The sequence below is a fragment of the Delphinus delphis genome, chromosome 6 (genome assembly GCF_949987515.2).
Source record: "Delphinus delphis chromosome 6, mDelDel1.2, whole genome shotgun sequence".
Classification (NCBI taxonomy): Eukaryota; Metazoa; Chordata; class Mammalia; order Artiodactyla; family Delphinidae; genus Delphinus; species Delphinus delphis.
The window spans coordinates 105,443,812-105,469,132 of record NC_082688.1 but is presented as its reverse complement, the minus strand read 5'-3'; the positions used below and the strand labels follow the sequence as shown (position 1 = coordinate 105,469,132).

Sequence of the window (25,321 nt, the reverse complement as noted above, 5' to 3'; positions counted from 1 at the left end):
AAAGTTAACTTTTTATATTTCTTTGTAAGTTTTCATAAATTATGTTTTTTAGGGAAATTTCTATTTCACCAAAATTATTAAATTTATTTACATAAATGTTACAGTGTTCCTTTATTGATCATTTAATGTTTATAGGATCTGTTGTTATGTTCATTCTTTTTATTCTAAATAGATAATTTTTGTTTTCTTTCTGTTTTTCTTAAATACTTTTGAAACTGGTTTGTCAGTTTTCTTTAGTCTTCCCACAGAGCCAAATTTGGTTTTATTTTCTGTTTCATTGATTGTTATTTCTTTCTGCATTTCACAAATTTTGGCACGATGTGTTTTTTTATCATTCTGTTCCAGATATTCTAATTTCTCTGATTTATTCTTCGACCCCTGGGTTATTGGGTAGCATATTAATTCATTTTCCTATATCTTGGGGGTGTATTATTATTATTGATTTCTTATTTAATTTCATTATGAGCAGAGAACAGACTCTTCAAAATTTCAATCTTTTTAAATGTTTTGAGACTATATTCTATCTTAGTGAACATTCTATGTGTATTTGAAAAGGTCTATTCTGTTTTGGGCACAGTGTTCTGTATATATCAATTAGGTCAAGTTGGTTGATAACCTTGTTCAAACCTGCTGTATCTTTACTGATTTTTTTCCCCCTCATATTTGTTCTGTCGGTCATTGAGAGAAGGTGTTGAATCTCTAAACAATGATTGTGAAATTGTCTATTTTTTCCTTTAATTATAACAGTTTTTGCATGATTCATTTAGAAACTCTGTTACTGGGTATAACACATTGGAATTGTTATTTTTTGCTGACATAGTTATGTTTCTTATTATGAAATGTCCCTTTAGCTCTCTGGTAATACTCTTACTTTGAAATCTGTCTTGCTTGATATTAGTATAGGCACACGAACTTTCTTTTGCATATTGCTTGCATGGTGTATCTTTGCCTCAGTCTTTAAAATTTTAGCCTGTATTTTTATCTTTAAGAGTGATTATCTTATAGACAGCATATTTAGGTTTAGTGTTTTTTGTTTATCTAGTCTGACAATTTCTGCCTTTTAATTGGCATGTTTAGTTCTTTTACATCTAATATTATTATTGTTTTCTCTGCCATGTTGCTGTTGGTTTCTGTTTGGCCTATTTATTTATTTTTTCCTCTGTAATCTTTTTTGTTTTCTTTTGGGTTAATTGAAAAATATTTTGCAGTATTTTATTTTTTCTTTGGCTTTCTGGTATACCTGTATTTACTTATTAACATCTTTGTTAAAGGAGTCTAGTAGGTATCTTTAATTTTACCACAGTCTACTTAGAATTGATAATTACCACTTCCCACTGCACAAATATAAGAATCTTGCAACAGTGTAATTCCATTTACCTGTTCCCCCACCCCTCTTATTTTGTATTATTGTTGTATCTTTTGCTTTTATAGGTGTTGTGAACCCATTTTACAGTGGTTGTTTTTTTTTTTTTCTTTTTTTCTTTAAAACAGCTCTTTGTCTTTTAAGGAAATTAAGAAACTATAGATAATCTTTTATATTTTCCTTCATATTTATTATTTCTGTCACTACTCCTTCCTGAAGATCATATATTCATCTGATATTATTTCTCTTTAGCCTGAAGAATATCCTGTATTATTGTGCAGTTTTCCTTGAGAAGATGGGTCTCCCCTTTTGAGAATATCTTTATTTCACTTTTTTCTTCAAAGGATATTTTCACTAGGTAGAGAACTCTGAGTTGATAGCTTGTTTTCTTTTAGCTCTTCAAAGACACTGCATTATCTTTTACACTTCTTTTCTGATGAGAATTCAGCCATCATTTGTGTCACTTTCCCACGACATGTGGTATATCTTTGTTTACGTTGTTTGCTTTCCAATTTTTCTCTTTATTTTTCTTCTTAGCAAGTTGGGCAGTGATGTGCTTAGGTATAGTTTTCTTAGTGTTTATCTTGCTCGGGTTTCACCGATGTTCTTGGGTCTATACATTGAGATTTTTCGAACAGTTTTGGGAAATGTTCAACTATTAGTTAATTACATTTTTCCCCTGCCCTTTTCTGTCCTTCTGAGAATCTAATTGCACACATGTTGTATTGCTTAATATTGCCCTATGGGTCACAGAAGCTCTATTCTATTTTGATTATAATTTTTCATCTTTTTATCTTATTTTTGTTTCTTCTGATTGGATAATTTCTACTGCCATTTCTAGTTTTTTATTAAGCACATCCAAGAATTTTTAAATTACAGTTATTCTTTTTAGCTTTAGAATATCCATTTGCTGCTTTTTTTAAATAGTTTTAATTTCTCTGCTGATATTTCTTTCATACCTGTATATTTGTTAAGACCATATCTTTTTTTACATCCTTGGACCTGTGTATAAAAACTGCTTTTAAACTTCTTACCTGCTAACTCCAGCATCATGACCAATCCCCTAGTCTTTTTCTGACTGCTTTTTTCTAGTCTATGGGTCATATTTAATGAGTTTTGACAAGTTTATTTACTCATGTAACTTACACCCCAGTCGAGCTCTAGAAGATTTATGTGACTCCAGTTACTCCCCACAGTGCATCAGTGTTCTGATTTCAGATTACTTTTGCCCGTTCTACAGTTTCATTTAAATGGAATCATATAGTATGTGCTCTTTTTGTGTTGGGCTTCTTTTGCTCAGCATATCTGTTCAAGTCATCCATACTGTTGCATGTATCAGTAATTTATTCTTTTTTATTGCTGAGAGATATTTCACTCTCACAGTGGCATTTATCAGTTTTTAACCAGTTCTCCTGTTTATGGACATTTGGGTTTTTTGCAGTTTTTGGCTACTGTGACTAAAGCTTGTTCTTGTATAGGTCTTTTTGTAACATTTCTGTTGAGTAAATACCTAGGGTGAAATTACTTGGTCATAGACTACTACCTTGTTTAAAAATTCTGTAAATTAAAGAAAAAGATTCTAATCAGTGTTTACTTGATTTGCATGTTTACCACTTTGCTCTGCTCATCATTGCTTCCTGCTCATTCCATGCTTCTGAGTTTAGTTTCTTTTTTAGTGACTATGTATCCATCATTAGCGCTTTTAGCAATCATCTTTTTTTTTTAGTGACAAACTGTTTCTTTTGTATGTTAAAGTTTTTATTTTGCTCTCACTTTGAAGAATCCTTTTACTATGGAAAATATCAGACAAAGTAGAAAGAGAATCATGGTGTGCCCTCCGGTGCCCCATGCTGATTTCAGAACGATCAGTGCATCACCAGGCTTACTTATCTGTGCTCCCACTACGTCCCCACACCCTCTCAGAATGACTTTAAAGCAAATCTCAGATATTATCTCATCTGTAAATACTTGTACATGTATTTCTAAAGTAATACCCACAGTAACATTTCATTCCTAAGAAAAATGAAAAATAATTCCAAAATATCATTAAACATCTAGTCAGTGTTCAGATTTCCCCAGTTGGATCAAGAATATCTCTTAGTCATTTTGAATGAAAATCCAAGTAAGGTTCACACATTGTGATTAGTTGATACGTGTCTTAAGTCTGTTTAGTCTATCTGCTCTTCATCTTTTTTCCCTGTTGCCTTGTATCTGTTGAAGAGACCAGGTTTTGTACATAGACTCTGTACATTTTTACTTTTACTGGTGACATCCTCACCAGGTTATTTAAACATGACTCTCTGTCCCATGTATTTCCTGTAAATTGGTGATTAGATCCACAGCCTTGGTCAGATTCAGGCTAATTTGAGGGAGGGACGGAAGGTAGGGTAAATGAATGGGTAGTTTTATGTACTTCCCTTAGGAGACACATCATGTCTGATTATCTCTTTTTCTGTGATAGATGCAGCCTTTAGTTGATTATTGGCTAGATATTTAATTAGAGGTCATCCTCACTCTAGAATGTTAGTTTAACTGCATGTAAAACTTTAGATTATTCCTAATTTTTTTCTTAGCATTTAGATGATTATATCTTCTACCTCTTTATTCATCTTAAACTTTTTGTTTGTTTGTCTCTTCTTTTGTTTTTTTTTGGTGGCCATGCCGCGAGGCTTGCAGGATCCTTGTTCCCTGACCAGGGATTGAACCCTGGGGCCCTTAGCAGTGAAAGCATGGAGACCTAACCAATGGACTGCCAGGGAATTCCCTTGTCTCCTCTTTTTTGTTTCTCTCATCCCTATTTTTGCTTTTGACCTGTCTCTTGGCAAATAGCTTTCTCTTTGCTGTATTTTTTTTAATGACTGAGCTCATGATTACAGAATATCCTTCTGTAACTTTTCCTAGTTTACTTAGAGTTAATAGTCCTTTATGGAAAAGGTAAAACCTTAACCGTACAGGTCTGTGCACCATCTGTATTGCCAATGAACTTGCATCGTCTTGGTCCAGCGTGGAGTAGAGGTGGGGATGGTCATGTGCTTCTCTTCAGGCAGCCTCATATACAGATGCCTCAAGTTGACTGGCTTCTTCTTTTTAAAGTGTTAATTAGGGTACAGTTTTCAAGTCACATATGACTTGAATTCGTTTTTCTTGAAAATTTAGTCTTATTCACTAAGAATAAGGAATAAAGCATTAATAAGTCTCCTAATATCATAGGCGTTATCTGCACGTCTGACCCCAGCCTTTGGTAATTAAGAGCAGGTAAGAACAGGGTTGGTTCAGGGCACTTGTCCCTCTCTTGTGAAAACAACTCAAACACCACTGTCTTCCTGAAAGGTCAGTTTCATCATCTTCATTCAGTAAACAGCATGAAAAATTAAAGTAGAATAAGATATGGTCCCTGACTTTAAAGAGGTTAAAGTCTGGATGGAGAGCTGTACGAGTGTGTCATTGGCTATGTGATTTAAAAATGAAAAGCCCCATTTTATTCTAGGGCAGAAGTTATTGGGTTGGTCAAAAGGTTCATTTGGTTTTTTTTCTGTAACGTGGTTCTAGTAGCAGTTAGTTGTCTTTAACTTCATTCGAAACAGTTTTGTTAGATTGTATTGTGACAGCTGCCATATCAGCGTGCATTTAAAAAAAGGCTTATCCAAATTGGCGAATTTCTGTGTAGCCATTTTAACATTGAAGATGGAAGAAAAAAAGCAACATTTTTGGCATATTATGCTTTATTATTTCAAGAAAGGTAAAAACGCAACTGAAACGCAAAAACAGATTTGTGCAGTGTATGGAGAAGGTGCTGTGACTGATCGAACACGTCAAAAGTGGTCTGTGAAGTTTCTTGCTGGAGGTTTCTCGCTGGACGATGCTCCACGGTCGGGTAGACCAGTTGAAGTGGATAGCGATCAAATTGAGACATTAATTGAGAACAATCAACGTTATACCACCTGGGAGATAGCCGACATACTCAAAATATCCAAATCAAGGTTGAAAGTCATTCGCATCAGCTTGGTTATGTTAATTGCTTTGATGTTTGGGTTCTATGTAAGTTAAGCAGGGGGGAAAAAGCCCTTCTTGACCGTATTTCCACATGCGATTCTCTACTTAAAAGTACTGAAAACGTTCTGTTTTTAAAACAAATTGTGACAGACGAAGAAAAGTGGATACTTTACAATAATGTGGCACGGAAGAGATTGTGGGGCAAGTGAAATAAACCACCGCCAAACACACCAAAGGCTGGTTTTCATCCAGAGAAGGTGATGTTGTGTATATGGTGGGATTGGAAGGGAGTCCTCTATTATGAGCTCCTTCCAGAAAACCAAACGATTAATTCTAACAAATACTGCTCCCAGTTAGACCAACTGAAAGCAGCACTCGATGAAAAGCATCAGAATTAATCAACAGAAAATGCATAATCTTCCTTCAGGATAATGCAAGACTGCATGTTTCTTTGATGACCGGGCAAAAACTGTTACAGCTTGGCTGGGAAGTTCTGATTCATCTGCTATATTTACCAGACATTGCACCTTTGGATTTCCATTTATTTTGGTCTTTACAAAATTCTCTTAATGGAAAAAATTTCAGTTCCCTGGAAGAATGTAAAAGGCATCTTGAACAGTTCTTTGCTTAAAAAGATAAAAAGTTTTGGGGGCTTCCCTGGTGGTGCAGTGGTTAAGAATCTGCCTGCCAATGCAGGAGACACAGGTTCGAGCCCTGGTCCAGGAAGATCCCACATGCCACGGAGCAACTAAGCCCGTGTGCTACAACTACTGAGCCTGCGCTCTAGAGCCTGCGAGCCACAATTGCTGAAGCCTGTGCGCCTAGATCCCGTGCTCTGCAACAAGAGAAGCCACCGCAGTGAGAAGCCTGCGCACCGCAACGAAGAGTAGCCTCTGCTCTCTGCAAATAGAGAAAAGCCCACGCGTAGCAACGAAGACCCAACACAGCCAAAAATAAATACAAAAAAAAAGTTTTGGGAAGACGGAATTATGAAGTTGCCTGAAAAATGGCAGAAGGTAGGGGAACAAAAGGGTGAATACATTGTTTGATCAAGTTCTTGGTGAAAATGAAAAATGTGTCTTTTATTTTTACTTAAAAACCGAAAGCACTTTTTGGCCAACCCAATAGTACTTGACCAGTTAGTGACAAGGCCTGGGGTTGGATTACCCTTCACATTTAATAGGCACGATGGATATTAGAGCATTTTAGAAGTACCCCAATTGCTGCTATTTAATTGGAAAAGGAAACACCATTGTGTTTGAGGGTAACTATAATAAGAGCATGTCTTTTAATATTAATTTTTTTAAGGATACGTTTTTTGATTTATATTGTTAGATTTGCTTACAAAGGATATGTGGCCAATTTACAGTAAGGAAGATGTCTCTGTAATTGTTTTTGCCTTATCTCTTTTCCTTTCAATATTTTTGGCAGGACTGAGTAACCTAGCAGCCTCCTACTTGAGTCCAGTAAGATCCTTCGTGCCGCAGATGCCGAAGCTGCTGAAGTCTCTCTTCCCCGTCCGCGACGAGAAAAGGGGCAAACAGCCATCTCCCCTCACACATCAGGTAAAAGCGTCACGAAGGCAACAGTGCCCGTGCTCCTAATAGGTTGCTGGCGCAGTGATGCTCTGCGCTGCGCTGAAGCTGGAAGGAGAGGGTACCAGCACTGGGGGCGTCAGAGCTGGGCTTTCAGACCTGGTAAAAGCTCTGATAATTTCTCTTCCACTCTCGTCGGAGATAACAGAGCTGTTTAAACGCAGTGACGCTCTCAATCCTTTCTGCTTTTAAAAAATGCCAAGTACACTACTAACGTGATTTATGGTCATATCACTTAGAGCAACAATAGTGAAATTTATGAAGTGCACTTAGTGTTGTTTGTGTATTGCCAAACAGAAAATGTAATTCTATTTTTAATTCTTGATTTCGTTTCTTATTTCACACAATTTTACATCATCCCTGTCCTTGCTGCTCAACCTCTTTTTTCCTCTACTCTGGTTTACCTGTTCTTTCACTGAAATATTAAAAGTGATAACGTGTCTTATTTCCCCTTTTTATTAAAACTCTCTACCGGGCCTTAGAGGACGTTTTAGAGAAGATGTTAAAGGGTTTTCCAAATAATCAGGAAGCTGCTCTTGTGTGATGGTGCCTGGGAAGGCTGTTGGAAATGCAATTTTTAGCCTCATATAGGTGTGAATTCAGCAGAAAATGATAAATGGGGATTTATTTATACTCATTCAAAAACACATACAGTGCATGTTCAGTTGTTGAAATAGTTCTTTTGACATCAGCTTCTCCACATTCACTTAAACATTCAAGTTGCAGAAATGTAGGTGAGTCTCCTTGCCTGAGACCTTAACTATTTAAAAGACTTTTCTAAGTTTACAAGTGCATTTTCAAGGGGGATGGTATTAGTTTTGTAAGGTTGCTATGCAAATACATAATTTTTTCATTCTAGGATTATATGAGCATATATATCAGCATAGATGCACACATACTGTATGAAAAAAATTAAACATCGAGATTTTTGGAAATGTTTAAATTTAACCGGGCACTAACGGGTGCTTGACAGTTACCAAAATGAATCTGAGATGGCGAGAGCTTAAAAGAAATAGCAAGCCTAATATTTGGTGGGGGTGAGGGTAGGCAAAACAGATTTTGCCACGGGTTCGTCATAGCATACGTTATTCTGTTCTAAACTGCTACATCATTGTTTCACAAAGTATGATTCATTTACTGTTTGTGCCAGAATTTCCATGGTAGCTTTTTAAAAAGGTAACTTTAAAAAAATACAGCCGGACCTTAAAAAAATGTAACTCATACCTCACCTTGGGACATCTAATAATCTGCATTTATAAGCACCTAAGGTGATTCTTATTCACATTAAAGTTTGATATCCACTGTTTTTCAATTGCTGTTTGGTGAAGACAGAGTTAACGTAAGTTAAAGGAAATTGGAACAGTATTAGAAGTCATTGAATCAGACTACCATTGTTATAATTATCAGCGACTTTAAGCTTTTGATGTAGCAAGTCAAATCACCTGCTACCGTAAGAAGTTACTTTTACTGTTTTGCCAGTGAGTGATTGGTCCCTTTGGATATGAGAGGAACAGCAGTGGTTTAGAAAGAAATCTAGTGATTGGTGGATAATCGCAATTTGTAATGTCCAGTTTAAGAGAGGTAATCTTGAAATATTTTGAAGATATCTTAAGAATATTTGTTCATTCAGTTTACTTTTTTTGAGCATATATGAGCAAAGATGTTACAAAAAGAGCCCCCAGATGCTGCATAGTTCATAAATAAATGAGAATGTCAATACAAAAGTGGCCTTAACAAAGATGCTCAATGGTGGAGCTAAACTGTTCCATTTGGTTGGTGAAATCCCCACTCCCTTGAAGGACCGTTTCTCAAGGTCACCAGAGCTCTATCTTGCCTGCACTTCTCAGTCCTCATCGTGGACTCGACAATCGTGCAGGAAACATTTGTGTCTCTGGGCTTTAGCGCTTAGCGCTGAGTTTGCCTGGCTTCCCTTCTGTTGGCTGCTCAGTCTTTCTCAGTTGCCTTTTCTGGGACCCTTTATTCCAACAAGCCGCTGATATTCAGGTGTTCCAGAGCTCCCTCCCAGGTAATCGCATCCAGCTCTGTGGCTTTTAACTCTTTATGCATTGACAATGCTCACATTTCTATCTCCAGCCCAGGCTTTGCCCCTGAGCGCTGGCCTCATGGAGCTAACCACCTGTTCAGCTTTTCCACTTACAAATCCATTAGACATTCACATTTTACAAGTTCAAAGCATTACTCCTGGTTTCAGCTCCCAAGTCTGTCTACTCCCAGCACAGAAAATACTTACAAAATACATGCCCATCTCAGCGTGTATAGCACAAATGTCCACCTAGTTGCTTCACCTCATAAATAGTCCATCAGTAAAATTTTGTGGGTACCACTTTCAGTCCGGTGACTTCTCGCCATCTCCATTTCTCATCACTCATCCATGCCATCGTCTCTTGCCTTGACTATGCAGCAGCCTATCAATTGGTCTAACTGACGCTTTTTGCCTCACACAGTCCTGTCATTCACAGAGAAGCCAGGGTGAGCTCCCAAGGCCTTACATTAGTTCATGGCTTGAAACCTTCCACTGCTTCTCTTTGAATAAAATCTATTCCTTACTGTGGTTTACAGTGGCCTATGTGATCTAGCCTCCTGACTTTTAATCTTTTATTCCCTTTATTTTTTATTTATTTAATTATTTATTTATTTTTGGCTGTGTTGGGTCTTCGTTGCTGCGCGCAGGCTTTCTCTAGTTGCTGCGCGCAGGCTTTCTCTAGTTGCAGTGCGCGGGCTTCTCATTGTGGTGGCTTCTCGTTGCGGAGCACGGGCTCTAGGTGCGTGGACTTCAGTAGTTGTGGCACGTGGGCTTCAGTAGTTGTGGTTCATGGGCTGTAGAGCACAGGCTCAGTAGTTGTGGCGAATGGGCTTAGTTGCTCCGCGACATGTGGGATCTTCCCGGACCAGGGCTCGAACCCGTGTCCCGTGCATTGGCAGGTGGATTCTTAACCACTGCACCACCAGGGAAGTCCCTATTCCCTTCATTTTATTCTTTGTTCACCATGCTAAGCCATATTGGCCTTTTCGTTGTTATTGTTTGTCGCATGAACCATGAAGCTCCTTTTGGTCTCAAGAGTTTTTGCACTTGCTTTTCCTTCTACTTGGACTGCTCTCTCCCAAAGTCTTTGCGTGGCTACTAGGTCTCTAGTAGACTTGTCTGCTAATAGCATGGTCAAGAAAGACCACTCTAAGTAAATACGTTTGAGTTTAGAGTGGCCTGAACCAACCAAACTAAAACAATAGCATCTACCATACATATTACAGTGTACTCCCATATTTAATCTTTTCATTGGGAGTCATTGTTATGTTTATATGCTTATCGGTTATCTCCACTCTAGAATGTAATTCTTCAGGGCAGGGGCATAGTCAATGGAAAATATATGTTGGTTGACCATTGACATTTGTACAGCTTGTAATGTTAGATAGTTTGCATGTACCAGGTGTCATCCAGTGGTGTAAAGGACTGTGGTTATAGTTCGGAGGTGAGAGAATCACATCTGAGTGGGAATTTGAGATATCGAGACATATTTATGAAGTTTCTTTCCTAGATTAATGCAGGTTCCACTAAAGAACTACTCTTAAAGGAGGGGAAAGCTTGAGCTTATAATTTCGGACTTATTTGATCAAAGATGCTTGTGTTCTCATTTTTACTATCTCTGCTAAAGTTTTAAGAGAAGTAAATTATAATTTAAAATGACAGTATCAATATAGAGGTTTCCCTTACTAGGACCACTTTAAGTATGCTTTAAGTTGCCGTCACCCAAACGATGTTCCATCCTTGAAATTAGGGCACTTGAGCGTTAATGGAATTTCAAAATAACAGCAACAAGAGCAATGCTATATTGGCTAGATTTTTTTAGTGTTTCCCAATTTTTTTATAGTAATCTTCACTCTAATGGCATCCTATTCACTTGGAAATCAGATTTGATACCTGAAAGTTGAGGTTCTTACTTTTTTCCCTCCGTGTGGAACCTCCAAGTCCTCCAGGAAGAAGGTTGTTTTATTTCTACCTAGTCTTTGCCTCTGCTTTTTTCTGCTATTGCCCAGGAGTTAAAGGTTCTGTGCTCCTTTAGGCTTTCTCCAGACCTAATAGCTGAAGACTAGTCAACTATATCTCTTACAATAAATGCCTCATCATTCTTCCGTTGTCTTGCCAGGGTTTTGCTTAAAGTGGGGAGCCCAGAAGTGATACTGTAACCCCTATGCTTGAAAATAGTGCAACTGTCACTGTCCTCTTTTGAATAATGTACTTCTACCAAAGTGGCATATGATTGCACTTTTTTTAAAGGCAAGTATTTTTAGTTCATTGTGCTCTGGTCAATTAACGTTCCCCTTTTTTGTTTGCTTGTTTATTTGCTTACACTCTTGTCAATGCACTTCTCTTTTTATTATTATGTTGTTTAGTTGAAGTATAAAAATACTTAAATAAGGATCTTCAGATTCATTTAGAAAATTTTTCATCTTGATTTTGTTTCAACATTCCTAGGATAGCAAGATATTTTTTGTATAATTATTTAAAAAATACTTCTGTCCTAACTATCATCTGCAAACTTTGAAGGGCATAGTCTGCATTTGAGTCACAAACAAAATATGGAACATTAGGGCGTGAGAGAGAACTCTGTCATATGTGACTAGAGATCTCTGCCCAAGTTACAGAGCGACACACTTCAGCTCTGCATATTCAGTAACTTCCATCTCCAACCCACGTCTCCCCCTCTCCCTAGCAAAGAGATTATGGGAGACTTTGTTAGATGCATTACAGAAATAGAGGGACACCATGCCTTCCTCTGTATCACCAGGCCAGAAAGCCTAGGACAAAATTCATGCTGATGAACGTTCCTAGACCACCCTGCCCACTGCCTGGCTTAGCCATAGCTCTGTGTGAGGTATGTAGTGTAGCGTAAAGAAATACACAAATACCCCGAAGCTTGCTCTCTGTCTTGATTCTGGTTTAAATTGGCTACTACTGCCTTGTTAGTACACTAATTTCAATGGCCCGTATAAATAGTCATTAAATAATCAATACCGGACTAAAAAACTTATATAGGTTTTAGAATGACATCAAAGATAGAACCCAGAAAAATAGAAATCAGTGCACATGCCTAAAAGGAATCTGGATCAATTCTACAGTACAGGAAGGGATAAATATTGGTATTAACATTGCATAAAACTTAGAGACAAAAAATAGATAGTAACCCTGCTTAAGATTTCTTTTTTTTAAAAGTTATTTATTTAAATTTATTTATTTAATTTATTTATTTTTGGCGGCGTCGGGTCTTTGTTGCTGCATGCGGGCTTTCTCTAGTTGCCGTGAGCAGGGGCTGCTCCTAGTTGCAGTGCGCGGGCTTCTCACTGCAGTGGCCTCTCTTGTTGCCGAGCACGGGGTCTAGGTGCACGGGCCTCAGTAGTTGTGGCTTGCGGGCTCTAGAGCACAGGCTCAGTAGTCGTAGCGCACGGGCTTTGTTGCTCCGCGGCATGTGGGATCCTTCCGGACCAGGGCTCGAACCCGTATCCCCTGCATTGGCAGGCGGATTCTTAACCACTGTGCCACCAGGGAAGCCCCTTGTTTAAGATTTCTAATGTGAGACGGCACAACAAACTAAACAGAAACCCCCAAATGGATCAGCAGAGACAGTACGTGGTAACCCAGCAGACTATAGAATAAGACAGGCACACTCTCATTTCTGTCCCCACCCAACTTTCTCTTTTCATCATTTTCAAAGCCATTGCCCTCTCCATTTCCTACCTGACTGTGATGAAAGATCTCAAAACTTCTTCCTTTTTCTGTTTCTGTCCCAAGTTAATTTGGAGACTTAAACTCCTCTGGAAGAGTCACAGTAACAAAGACACTCACAGCAGCCCACCTAAACACCACACCTGGGTTCTCTCCGGCATCGACAACACTTAGATCATTGCACTTAGTTCTGGGTATGTTACTACTAGACATTCATTGACCAACTGGAATTATTTCAGAGAATAACATCAGAAATGATTTATGAAGAAGGATTAAAGAAGTTATTTATAGCTTGACCAAACAATGACTAAGAGAGCTGACTGTATAAGCATTCAGGGGATATCAACACCAAAGGCAGGGAAGAATTGTGTAAGGATGGTTCCAGGCAAGCAGCAGTAGGAAAGGCACAGAACAACAGAAATGAAGTTAACGAAGAGAATGGTAACAACCGTAAATGAGTACAGTGATTTGTAGATAGCAGGGTACTCTCTAAAAAAACCCCCAGGGCTTTCTGTCACTTCTATTTTGTAAAAGTAAGATTTTGAAAATATAAAAGTATTCCCACTAAGAACCGGGGAATGGAATAGATCCTGTTTCTACCAGTCATTCTTCCCTCTTTTCTTTGCTAGATTAGGTGGAAGAGAGGCAGAAGTTGTGTAATGAAGGAATGATTATTATCAAAAAAGTACTTTTAATCAGAGTGTCCTTGACATTTTCAAACAAGAACATTCAATTCCCTCCCTCATGCAAAGATACAAACACACAACCACAGTGAAAATCTAATGAAAAGATAAATGTTTATTAACTTGTTCTTTGGAGTCAGCAGGTTCTCAGATCAAGATTCTGTTATTTGGGGGGGTGCATACTTCAGCATCTGAAAAGGCTCATGGATCTTTTCTTGTAAGATAGAAGTTAACAGTTTATTCTGAGGAATACAAAAATTTAAAGAAAGAAAATAAAGATTTTAAGAAAGTCATTAAAAACAAAGGTTCTTATATTTTACAGAATCATTTGGCTCGAACATATTCGTAAAGACTTATGTTTGTCATTTTTATGGAGATCTGTTTTTGTTTGTAATCAGTTTCTGTCTGAGTTCCAGAAATGCAAAAGATACAGCACTGAGAGAGGTGGCAGCTGACAAAATTGCTGTCTTTGACCTTCTGATGCAAGTTTAGTAACTAATCTGGAAAATAATGAACTGCAATTAATGAAATCTGTACTCATATTCAAGTGTGTTTCTCAGACAGCACATACAATAATTGAAAGCACTTCCTGCTCTCCAATTAGTTAGATTGAATTAATGTGGCATAATAGCTTTTTTCATATATCTAGAAGATTGTGTTCAGATGAAGCTGTTTATGTACTTCAAACTTAGGTGCTCCAAATGGCATCTTTGGTTCATTTGGGGAATTAAAGAGTTAACGCTCACATTCAATTTCCACCATCAAAAACACAGCCGCATTTCCGGCCTATCTTTATTTTACCGTCTGCCCCTCTTAAGTGTCCTGCGCTTTGCTTATGGCTGCCTTGTCGACTTCAGGGATGTGTGTCTCCGGTTTCAACACAGCTTCCAGTGTGGAAGATGGACAGGGCCTTGAGTAGGGAAAGCAGCGCCCTGCGCATCTCTGGCCTAGTTGAAAAGATGCTTGGCTAGTTCTTCCGGGTTTCATGTCAGCAATTCCTCCATGTATAAAATGGGGGGAAACAAACACAGCTACTGGTTCTTCCCTTGTGCATGAAGATGCTGTTTTAGGCTCTTCATACTTGGGCTCCTCTGATGAAACAAGCCATATAAATGCCTATCCTGGTGTCTTAAGGGTTCATCATCTTAACTAACTAAAATAAGAAAAGGTATCTATACTTTGTTTTCTAGCCTTGAGTTTTCCTTAATTATTCAGGTTATTTTTAAAGGTTATTTCCCCCTGTAGTTTATATTTGGATATGGTATGCTATATTGCTTTTTCTTGAGTTAACAAAGGGAAGTTTGCACAGCCCTTCTGGAGTACAGACTTTTAAAAAAAATTCAAAGTAGGACTTCCCTGGTGGTCCAGTGATTCAGACTCCACGCTCCCAATGCAGGGAGCAAGGGTTTGATCCTTGGTCGAGGAACTAAGATCCCGCATGCCATGCAGCGTGGTCAAAAAAACCCAAGAATTCAAGGCAGGTGATTTCTGTTCAGTTGGTTTGGGGATGTGTTCTTAGGCATTCTTCTTTTTTTTTTTTTTTTAAATTTATTTATTTTTATTTTGGGCTGTGCGCGGGCTTTCTCTAGTTGTGGTGAGTAGGGGCTGCTCTTTGTTGCAGTGCTGGAGCTTCTCACTGCACTGGCTTCTCTTGTTGCGGAGCACGGGCTCTAGGTGCACAGGCTTTGGTAGTTGTGGTGCGCGGCTTCAATAGTTGTGGCACGTGGGCTGTAGAGCGCAGGCTCAGTAGTTGTAGCCGCCGGGCTTAGTTGCTCCGCGGCATGTGGGGTCTTCCTGGACCAGGGCTCGAACCCGTGTCCCCTGTATTGGCAGGCGGATTCTTAACCATTGGGCCACCAGGGAAACCCTAGGCATTCTTACTACTTTACAAAATGAGACTCTTCTCTCTGTTTTCTTTTCCAAAATCATAACATCTTACCATCTATCTTTGCCCCAGAAATGTATGGATATTGACATACTTAGAGACACTAAGTTGACAGGTTGTCTTCAGCATCAGGGTTAGTAGTTGATCTGAAAAATAATGAAAAGAAGGTAGTTTCTGAGGCAGGATACGAGTTGATGGGAGAGACCTCAGTCTGCCAGTCGTTCTTCACAAATGGGCCTTGTATACTTCTGTATGATTCTGGAGACCTGAGGTTGCAACCTTTTTTGGTAAAGAGCCAGATAGTATCATTTTAGGCTTTGCAGGCCAAACAGTGTCTGTCAGAACTAGCTGTAGTTCTGGTCCAAACATTGGGTCTGGTTTTGTTCCAATAAAACTTTATTTATAACCCTGAAATTTGAATTTCATATAATTTTTACATGTCACAAGGTATTCATTTATTTCAACAACTTCAAAATGTAAAAACCATTCTTAGCTTACAGGGCACACCGAGGTGGGGACGGTCTAGATTTGGACCCTGTTTTTAAGTTTTTAGATTGATGGCCATTCTACGTTTCAGGTAAACATCCTTCATCCTTCATGCATGCTTGAGAAACTAAGCGGATGGAGTGAATAGTACATCCTCTTTTTAAAAAATAGAAATCTTTTTCACATAAATACTTAAATAAATTTTAATAATTATCATGCAGAAGTTTAAAAAGTAAACTAGCTAAACCCTAAAAAATAAGGAACAGTCTCTTTCGTGACAACTTCAGAAATATTAGTATTTAAAATTTTCTGTATCTAGGGCCTCAAGTAAGTTGAAGTAACACATATATGATAGAGTGAAATAAAAAGTCTGTTTGGATGGGCTTATTCACTTTTATCAACGGATAAAACAATTTACTTCTTGATAGAAGAAGTGGGCCGTTTAGTTGTTTCACGTAATTGAATTAAATAGGAATATCAGACGGTGGACCTTGAGTGCCCATTTCTGAGGAGTAAGAAGGGCCCTGTCTACGTCTGGTGTTGCACACATTGTATCCCTATCTCCTGGCACAACCTTTAGAATATAGTAGGCACCTGGCCCATGTTTTACTTACATCAGGTAGAATTGTTGATTGTTTAAAACTGTGCATATAGTAAGTCTACCTAGAAATACCTTAGAAGACAACACCCGAAATCCCAATGACTAGATTACCTTGGTACTTTAAAAGAGTACTGAGTGCTTGGTGTGCCAGGGATTTTATATGCATCAGCTCAGCACCACTGCTGTCTGATGAAAATAAATGAGCCACATGTGTCATTTAGAATTCTCTAGTAGCCACATTTAAAGTAAAAAGAAACAGGCCAAATTAATTGTGATAAAGTAATTTAGGATTGACATACATACACTACCATGCGCAAAATAGCTAGCTAGTGGGAACCTGCTGTAGAGCACAGGGCGCTCAGCTCGGTGCTCTGTGACCACCTAGAGGGGTGGGATAGCGAGGGTGGGAGGGAGGTCCACGAGGGAGGGGATGTATGTATACGTATAGCTGATTCACTTTGTTGTACGGCAGAAACTAACACGACACTGTAAAGCAATTATACTCCAATAAAAAAAAAAAAGTAAAAAGAAACAGGTCAAACTGATTTTAATAAAATAATTCACATAACCCAGTATATTCATAATATCGTCATTTCAACCTGTAATCAGTATAAAAAAACTTACTGAGACAGTTCCATCTTTTTTTCTGTGCAGTCCTTGAAATCAGGTGTGTATTTTACATTTCTAGCACATCTCAATTTAGATACTAAATTTTCCTCGGAAATCTTGATCTGCATTTAGAGTTCATGAAGTTGAAAAAATAGATCCGCATGCCCAAGCCATTCCAAACATACTTAAAGGTGCTTTAAGTTTACATATTATTAGTTAAAATTAAGTAAATCCACTTCCTCAGTCACACCAGCCACATTTCAAGTGCTCAGAAGCCATGTGGCTGGTGGCTGCCATGTTGGACACGCAGAGTTAAAGGGTGATACTAGACACTGAGTTGGACAGAGAGGAAGATGAGACTCAGGTGGGTTAACTAAGGTCAGAGCCTAGGGAGTAGCAGAACTGAGACATATTCAAGAAACAAAACAATGCACAATTGTGATCTGAAGAGATTTCACTGGGTTTGATTAAAAATAGCAAGCGATTATATTTGTAGAATGAATGACTCTATAAAGTATTTGAAGGAGGAACTAGTCATGCCGTGGAAATACACTGGGTAGGATCTATCCATCTTTGTTTTTTTTGTTCATTTCTTTCTAAAAAAATTATCTCTGGGCAATGAGGGATCATTGACAAAGCAGGAGAGTGACGTGGTCAAATTTGTGTCTCAGAAAGCCCCTCTGACTGCAGTTTGGAAGATGGATTGGAATAGAATAAAACTGGAAGAATCTATTCAAATGTATGTGCATACCTCATGAGGGATTGTAATATTGGTCAGAAAAGTGAACTCACCATCCCATGCTTGACACAGTGACACTTTAATGTCACTGATTGGAAGGAGCATGTGCCAGGTAGGGTAACAGTGTCTCTGGTGAGGACCATCTGGTGGCTACCCGCCATCCTCCCTGGGTGGCATTGCTTAGAGAATTCCTGTGGTCTGGATCACCACCTTCCAGATGTGATCACCCAGCGGTGATCAGGTCTACACAAAGTACTGAGGGATCCATTAGAATGCCAAGTTACTCATTTAAACTAAGAACTATAACTGCCAGGTGGATAAAAGTGCTGGTGTCATCGTGGCCAGCACAGTCTTACCTGGATCCCTCTGGAAAGCCAGAGTGCAGCTCCTAAGGCTGCTCGTGAGCCCAGGCTGGTGCCGGGTTGGGTCCGAGGGCACCCCCTCCGCGGTGGCTGGAGCGCCTGTCCCTGCACCCGCGTGGGGGGGCACTGGCAGCCTCACCACCCTGCCTCTGATTAACATAACCTTTAAACACTTGTTTATATTGGTTAGGCTGTTGCTGATTCTTGATCTTTAGTAATTGTACGCGTCTGATTTTATCTGATGTTTATTACTTTACCAGAACATATTCAGAGATGAGGAAGTATCTTGTTTATGTGCACTGCCCCAGCTCAGTGGTGTTCCTTATATTTTTCTCACTTTAGCAGCACGAATATCAAAGGTTAGCTATTGAGTATTTATGGCAAAAATAAATCTTACATCTCTTGTTGTATTTTCCTATGCTTGGATTAAAGTGATTGGTTAGAGTTGTAAAAAAAAAAAAAAAAAGACTTAGAGGATCATATTCACTTAGGAACCATTAGAAAATGACATGTAAGAATTTATCAAATTCAGGGTAAGAGGTGATTTTTAGGAAAGGTTCATTTTCAAACAAAAAACTACATCAGAAAATTTAATTTTCTTTTGAGCAAAGTGATGATTTTTTGCTTCAGCTGATATCTCTTCTGCCCTCTACCTACCCCTATGCCCAAATTTTGGAATTTGATAGAATTTTTCCAAATCCTATCTAACTGTACAATTCAGCCTTCATGTCACTTAAGTAATTCATTCATTCACTTATTTAACTGTTTATTCATTCAACAAACATTAAGTTCCTGTTTATGGATGAGATGAATGAGACATAACCCCTACCCTGCAGAGAGCTTGCAGTTGAGAGGGGCTCCCGTCGAGACACATCGACAGATAAATAGGACGATGTTGTAGGTGCTGAATGTGTGTATCGGGGGTGACACAGTGAAGGTGGCATTTTACCTGCAGTTTGAGGAAGAGTAGATGTTGCTTGAGCTGAGACTTAAAGATGACTAGGTCTTCATCAGGTGGAATGTGATACCCTAGGGGAAGGGACAATGCGAGGATGGCGTGTCCAGCACAGAGTGGGTTAGCATGCCGAGCGAGGGAAGTGCAGCCTCGTGAGGGGTGAGGTTCTTTCAAGTCACGCCAAGGACTTAAGGCTTTATTCTGGGGCAAGGAGGTCTCCAAATTAGCTTTTATGCCTAGTTATGAAATTCTGAGCCAGTCTGCTCTGTCTTCATTCAGGTGGCATGTGAAAACCAGAGTTTAGGAAATGACAAGGTATGGTATGAGAAGTGACCATCACCTTTTCCCCGAAATGCTTCGGAGCAACCCTCTGCCTGTCACCTGCCCATCTACTAGGTTTGAGCCACCCTCAGGACAGCACGATGGCAGGTTCAGCTGGCCTCCAGGCCACGGTCCCTTTCCATCCCTGTCACTGACCCCCCTGGGCAGTCTGTCTGCATTTAACCGCTAGGTGAATGCCTCTGCGCCTTGGTTTCTGTAGTGTGAAATGTAGATAATTATACTTATATTCGTGAGCCTCGTGGGACTTCTTAATATTTATAGCTGCAAAATACTTTGCAGTCATTTTTATTAATAGTTACCAGATGTGTCATAAGGATTAATGAACTTATGATCTGCAGTGTTTTGAGCTCCTGAGATCGGAGGCAACCGCCTGCATGGGGGATATGTAAAAGAGCATTAAAGTACAAGCAGTACCATTTGGAAATGGGAGCTGTTACGTGTGAAGGACAGATGACACACTGAAGATTTCAGTGCACTTTGTAGGTATTTTTGGTACCCTTACTAAGGTTGCTAAATTCACCGAAGGCCGTGGCCAAATATAGAAGGCTGGTACCCCCTCCCTTGCACCCCTCCCCCCCCATGATCGTGCACACGCACAGGTGCGTGTGCACACTCTTTCTGCTGAGGCCACCGTCACCCTCGCCCTGTCGTCCCTTCTTCCTGGGCACCGTCTTTCGCTCTCCCCCCAGTTTCCAGGTGTTCAGGAGTCTCCTTCGTATCTCTAAATTTTCATTTCTCTTTCCTTTTCCTCTTACCATCCAAGTGCAGGCTCTTATGTTATTGGCTCTCCGCTGAACCATTGAAGCAGCTGCTTAGTTGACCTCTCCAAGTTTTCTGTCTGCCCTCTTTAGGGGTAATCTTCTGTTAGCCTAATTCTTATGGCCGCTTCATTCAGTACCTCTGATAGTTCTTTATCGCCTGTGAAAATCCACCATAAATTTACATACAAGGCCTCCTCTGCACACCCTAACTTCCATTGCCTCTGCCCAGCACTGGTCAGTCTAGATCATCCTCTCTCTCCCAAGACCTCCTGGAAGGTTGAGTAGCTTTTCCTGGGCAGGAAGTGAGGAGGGAACACTGCCAGACACAAAGGGTAGCCTGCCTTTGTCACGCCACTCTTCATGTTCGAGGTGTCCCTCAGCTGTGGGAAAAGCCATTCCGTCTTCAAGCCCTGTCTCACAAGTGAAATCACCCTCATGGAGGTGTTCTAGGCCTGGTCCCAGGATGACCCCTTCCTCCTCAGAATCTCCTCTGCTTTGAAACTGTCATTCTGATAGCTGTCCTTTTCCTTGACGTTTTTGTTATTTGCATCCCATCCTGCCCCCAAACTGGATTGCTGCCTTGTCGCGAGTGAGCCCGTATTCTTCAGGTCTTTGTGTTCCCACGGCGCTATTGCAATGCCTTGTACGCCTGAGACCTGAGTCCTTGTTGAGCTAAGTTTATACATTGAAGCAGAGCCCCAGTTAAGTTCATCATGTAGGGCAGTATTATGGGAGAATTTGAAATATACAGATGTAAAGCGAATATTACAGTGAATCCCTAGGTACTCAGCACCTAGCTTCCATAGAAAGCAGTACGCGGCCAGTCCTGTATGTCTGTGCCCCTGCCCTCTTGAGCATGTCCCTTGCTGGAGAAGTATCCACCTGTGGTCGTCTCTTGTCCACTGCTACCTAGCACCCCTTGGAGGGGACACCCCGAAGTTACCAGAGTGTGAAGCACAGTGGGTGTGGTCAAAGTACGTGAAGTTGCACTCAGGACCCACTCAGACCTGATGTGATCTTATTGTTGACACGGTTTTCAGCCATTTCAGGTGTGTCTGATCATCCAGTGTCTGGTTCTCACGTCATCTGAATGCTGGGGGTGGGGCAGGCATCTCTGTGGAGCAGACCTGTTGCCTGATGGAGAAGTGGTTGTTGAGAGTGAGTGATGGTCAGGGGTGGACTCGAAGTCTTCAGCTTAGCCTGGAGCCACAGAGTCTTGGCCAGGGGCCCTGCCCCACCAGGAAGCCCCGTGGGTCCACTGGGTTCCAGCATCGCGTCCCAGTCAAGCTGGCCCTTTAATTCATTTCAGCAGATACTTTTCTAAACATTTACTGGATTTTTTAAATCACTCTGAATCATAAAGAAAAGTATCAATTATGTTTCCATGCTCCGTTCAGGAGGACAAGAATCTTAGAAAATCTTTCATCCTGGGTGGCTATAGTTCCATTCTTGGTGGGATTTTTACGTTTTTATGCCTTAAGGGAGAATGTTTCACACCAATCTTGTCGGTTTTAAATAAGATCTAACTGAAGAATGTAAGTATTTTGGAGTTCCAGCTTAACATTTTTTTCTTTCCTTACTGAGAATTATGCTCTGAACACCTTTCCATTCGTGGGGGACTTCAGACACTATGGGGAAAATACAAATAAAGGGAGTAGGCCGTGCACTGAAGGACTGTAAGACAGGGTGAAGGGTACGTGCTTGAAGTGGAGAACCCCTAAAAGGGAGCGGGGAGCACGCGGCAGGTGCCGGAGGGTGGGAGGGAGTGATGTGAGCCCGGCGGGGGGCGGGGGGTCCGTGGCGTTGCCGCCAGCGGGCGTCCTCCCTCATTCTGTGCTGTTGCCTGCTCACACCGGCTCTCTTAAACACACCTCTGATCCTCGCTTTCCCTGGCCTTCAACCCCGAGGAATTCCCCAGTGTTTGCAGGGTAGAGTACATCTTCCTTTCCTGTATCCCTAGGTCCTCCCACCTGTTTAGCTGGATCTCCTACCATCTCCTATTTAATCGCCTCTTCTCTGTGCTTTTGCCCAAATCCTGTTGCTGGTCCCTCACCTCTACAAAATTAATCCCTTCTAGCACTTTTCTCCCAGAGGCAGTCCCAGGGCATAACTGGTTGTAGCGGTACCTTTGCTGAAACGCGATTGTTTGGTGTGTGAACACAGCAGGTCGACACCTACCCTCAGTGGGCCATCTTGTTGCAGGTGGGCTCTTCTCCCTTCAATGAAGAGTCTGGGCTGCCAAGTAGGAAGCAAGACTTTGGCCGTCAGCCTTCGTGCCTGCAGACTGTCTGGGGAGTCATGACAGCAGAGGCCCCCGGGCCCCCAGATGCACCAGGGACCTGGGAGGACCTGGAGTGCTCAGGGCCAGAGGAAGGGACCTGGAAGGATCTCCGGGCAACTTAGATTAGATAGTAGATCAGTGAGCCAGCAAGAGAAGAGACACGCATAACTCCATGGTAACAAACTCCGACACCCAATTTTGACTCCTTCTGTGAGACAGGACTGCGGGTAGGTGTTCATTTTGCCAGGACGGAGCCCTCTTAGAGCCCAGCTCTCTGAGGCGAGGTCCAGACTTGTGTGTCGGAGCAGGCAGGCCTGGGAAGGGGCCAGACGTTGGTTGAGAGAATAAAGGCGGATGTGGTGGACCCCGGGCTTCTTCGAGATGACTGCGTCTACTCTGTGCCCTTCCCCACCTGCTGTAGTGCACTCAGCAGCTACCAACTCCTTCACGGTTACCAGCTCCTCCTTTGAGGTCTGTTTTCCTTATCCTGGGGCTTGTTTTTGTTTTTCTTTATTTTTGGCTGCGTTGGGTCTTCGTTGCTGCGTGCGGGCTTTCTCTAGTTGTGGCGAGCAGGGGCTACTCTTTGTTGTGGTGCACGGGCTTCTCATTGCGGTGGCTTCTCTTGTTGCCCGGCACGGGCTCCAGAGCAGAGGCTCAGTAGCTGTGGCACGTGGGCTCAGTAGCTGTGGCTCGCGGGCTCTAGAGCACAGGCTCAGTAGTTGTGGCACGCGGGCTTAGTTGCTCCGCAGCATGTGGGATCTTCCCAGGGCTCGAACCCATGACCCCTGCATTGGCAGGCAGGTTCTTAACCACTGCGCCGCCAGGGAAGCCCCCTAGTTTTTGTCTTTTTTTTTTTTTTTAACTCTTTTTTTTAAATGTTCCTTGAACCACGTGTCCATAAGCAGCCTACTCCGTTCTTGTGATGTCACTTGTGCCCATTAACTCAGGCTCTCGTCACTCACCCCTGCTCTGTTGCTGGAGCCTGTGATTGGCCCGCCTCACTCTTGCACTGTTTCTCCAGCCAGCCTGCCTTCCGCCAGCAGGTCGGTCTTCATGTCCTGCCCTCTCTGCCCAGGCGTTGCAGGGGTCCTTACCATTGCCCAGGAGCTTTTGTTCAGACCCCAGAGCCTCTGTCCACATCCCTGTCCTGCTGTGCCTCGTGCTCCAGCCACACTGGCTTCTGTCCTCCTTGCTTCCTGTGACAGCACTGCCTGTGATCCTCTCGACCAGGAGTTTCCCGGGCCAGTGAAGTCCTGTAACGCTTGTATGTAGAGACGCAGCCCTTGGCTAACGTGTGCCGTGCGAGAGTGGAGAGAGCACACCGTACACCTTACTGTCTTCAGCACGTGTCTGGTGTTGCCAGCTGGGCACGAGCAGCTGGCTGAGTTCCCGGCTTCTCGTGTTTCCTCTGCAGCGTCCCGACCCCAGCCCCGGGCAGGCCTGCTAGGCGGTGACTTGTTAGAATTCCTGAAAGTTGTAAAAGTTTGCTTTGTGTGGGTCATCCTGACAGCCCTCCTGTCTGTTCAGTTGAAATCTTCTCTGGTTATTCTGTTCTGCTTCCCCTGATCCCTGTGTCCACCTGTTCCCTTGTTTCCTCAGCCCGTGCCTCGAATCATGGTGCAGTCAGCCCTCCCAGATGCCGGGACGCCCGGGATAGTGGAGGTGAGTTAGTCGGGCCTGGTGGCGCCTTTGCTGGTGGCTGCCCCACATACCGTGGGTGGCCCCGATGCTATAATTGTTGAGTCCACACCCGTGGTTTTTTATTTTAGCATTCCCGTTTTGATAATTAACTATAATATAGGTCACCGTCTTCTCCCTCTCTATTTTGCTTGTTACACTTTTCTGTTTTCAACTTGTTAATCATATGATTGCTAAACTTTTAGGTGCTTGACTGCGAATGCAGTCTGTGGCTTTAATAACCCACTGCTAGGTAGAGGCGATTTCTATAAACAGAACAATCTCCTTATTCCAAGTGTTGACTAAATTCTCAGTTTTACATTTCATTCTGATTCATGATATCAGCGTGAAAAGACTGCTGCTAAGCTGGGGAGAAAATAGTCTCTTATGATCTCCCACAGATGAACAGCACTTCTGATCTTATGAATAGCAAATCTCTTTTCTCCCACTGTGTGTTCATCCTCTTAGGAAACGCGGTATCGTCATAGGAAAATTTTATTTATTAAAACAATAGGAAAAGAGGCCAAATAATTCGAAAGAAAATTTAGACGTTCAAGAATTTACTACTTTCTGCACAGCCCTTTTCAATGCAGGACATCCTTGGTGCTCACGAATTTAACTGAAGATAGAGCTGTGACACCCACCGCCCCCCCCCCCAGCCCCCTATGAGTTGGGTTTATTATTTCTCGGAGGCAGGACTGGGGTCCCAAGGCCGGTGGGGCAGAATGAGACGGAGTCCCTTACGTAAGGGCGCTGCCTTGCGTGCTCCGCGCAGCTTTGCTGCACATCCCGCTGGCTCGCTCAGCATCCCGCTGGCTCACTCGCGTCCAGGCTTTCTGGCAGCCTTAGGAATGTCAGTGGCAAAGTGTAACCCAAAGACGCAGGGAGGTTCTCATTCACATAGCAGCTCCAGTCGAGTGGGAGCGGCAGCCGCAGCGCCGAAGCGCCGAAGCGGAAGGATCTGAGCTGCGCTCGGTCAGCGGGAAAGAACGCGGGTTATCTGGGCTCGCCTTTTGCCGCCTCCCGTCACCTTTTTCTTGTCGCTGTGGATGTGACCTCTGATCCCTGGCTTTTCACTTACTGGAGCCTTTGGGTGAATCCTTTAGCCTGTCTGGGCCGTGTTGTAAAGCGAGTACTTTCTGGCCCACATCAGAGGATCCAGTAGCGCTGATGGGGGAACAGCAAGGAGCTCTAGGGCACTGTTGCAGGACTGTCTCCCTCCGGATGGGCCCAGCTGCCCTTAGCAGAC

The 25,321-nt window shown here is 41.8% G+C and overlaps 1 protein-coding gene across 4 annotated transcripts in view; it reads left to right on the top strand.

Annotated features, from left to right (window-relative positions):
• The window catches only part of KIF13B (kinesin family member 13B), a 187,258-nt gene that overhangs the window by 152,427 nt on the left and 9,510 nt on the right, over positions 1 to 25,321 (top strand). For 3 of the 4 annotated variants that reach the window (XM_060015252.1, XM_060015250.1, XM_060015248.1), the window contains 2 exons: positions 6,788 to 6,921; positions 23,995 to 24,057. In XM_060015252.1, coding sequence (XP_059871235.1) covers positions 6,788 to 6,921; positions 23,995 to 24,057 — 197 coding nt within the window. The remainder of the gene's footprint in view (positions 1 to 6,787; positions 6,922 to 23,994; positions 24,058 to 25,321) is intronic. The other variant, XM_060015251.1, reaches the window with a different exon arrangement.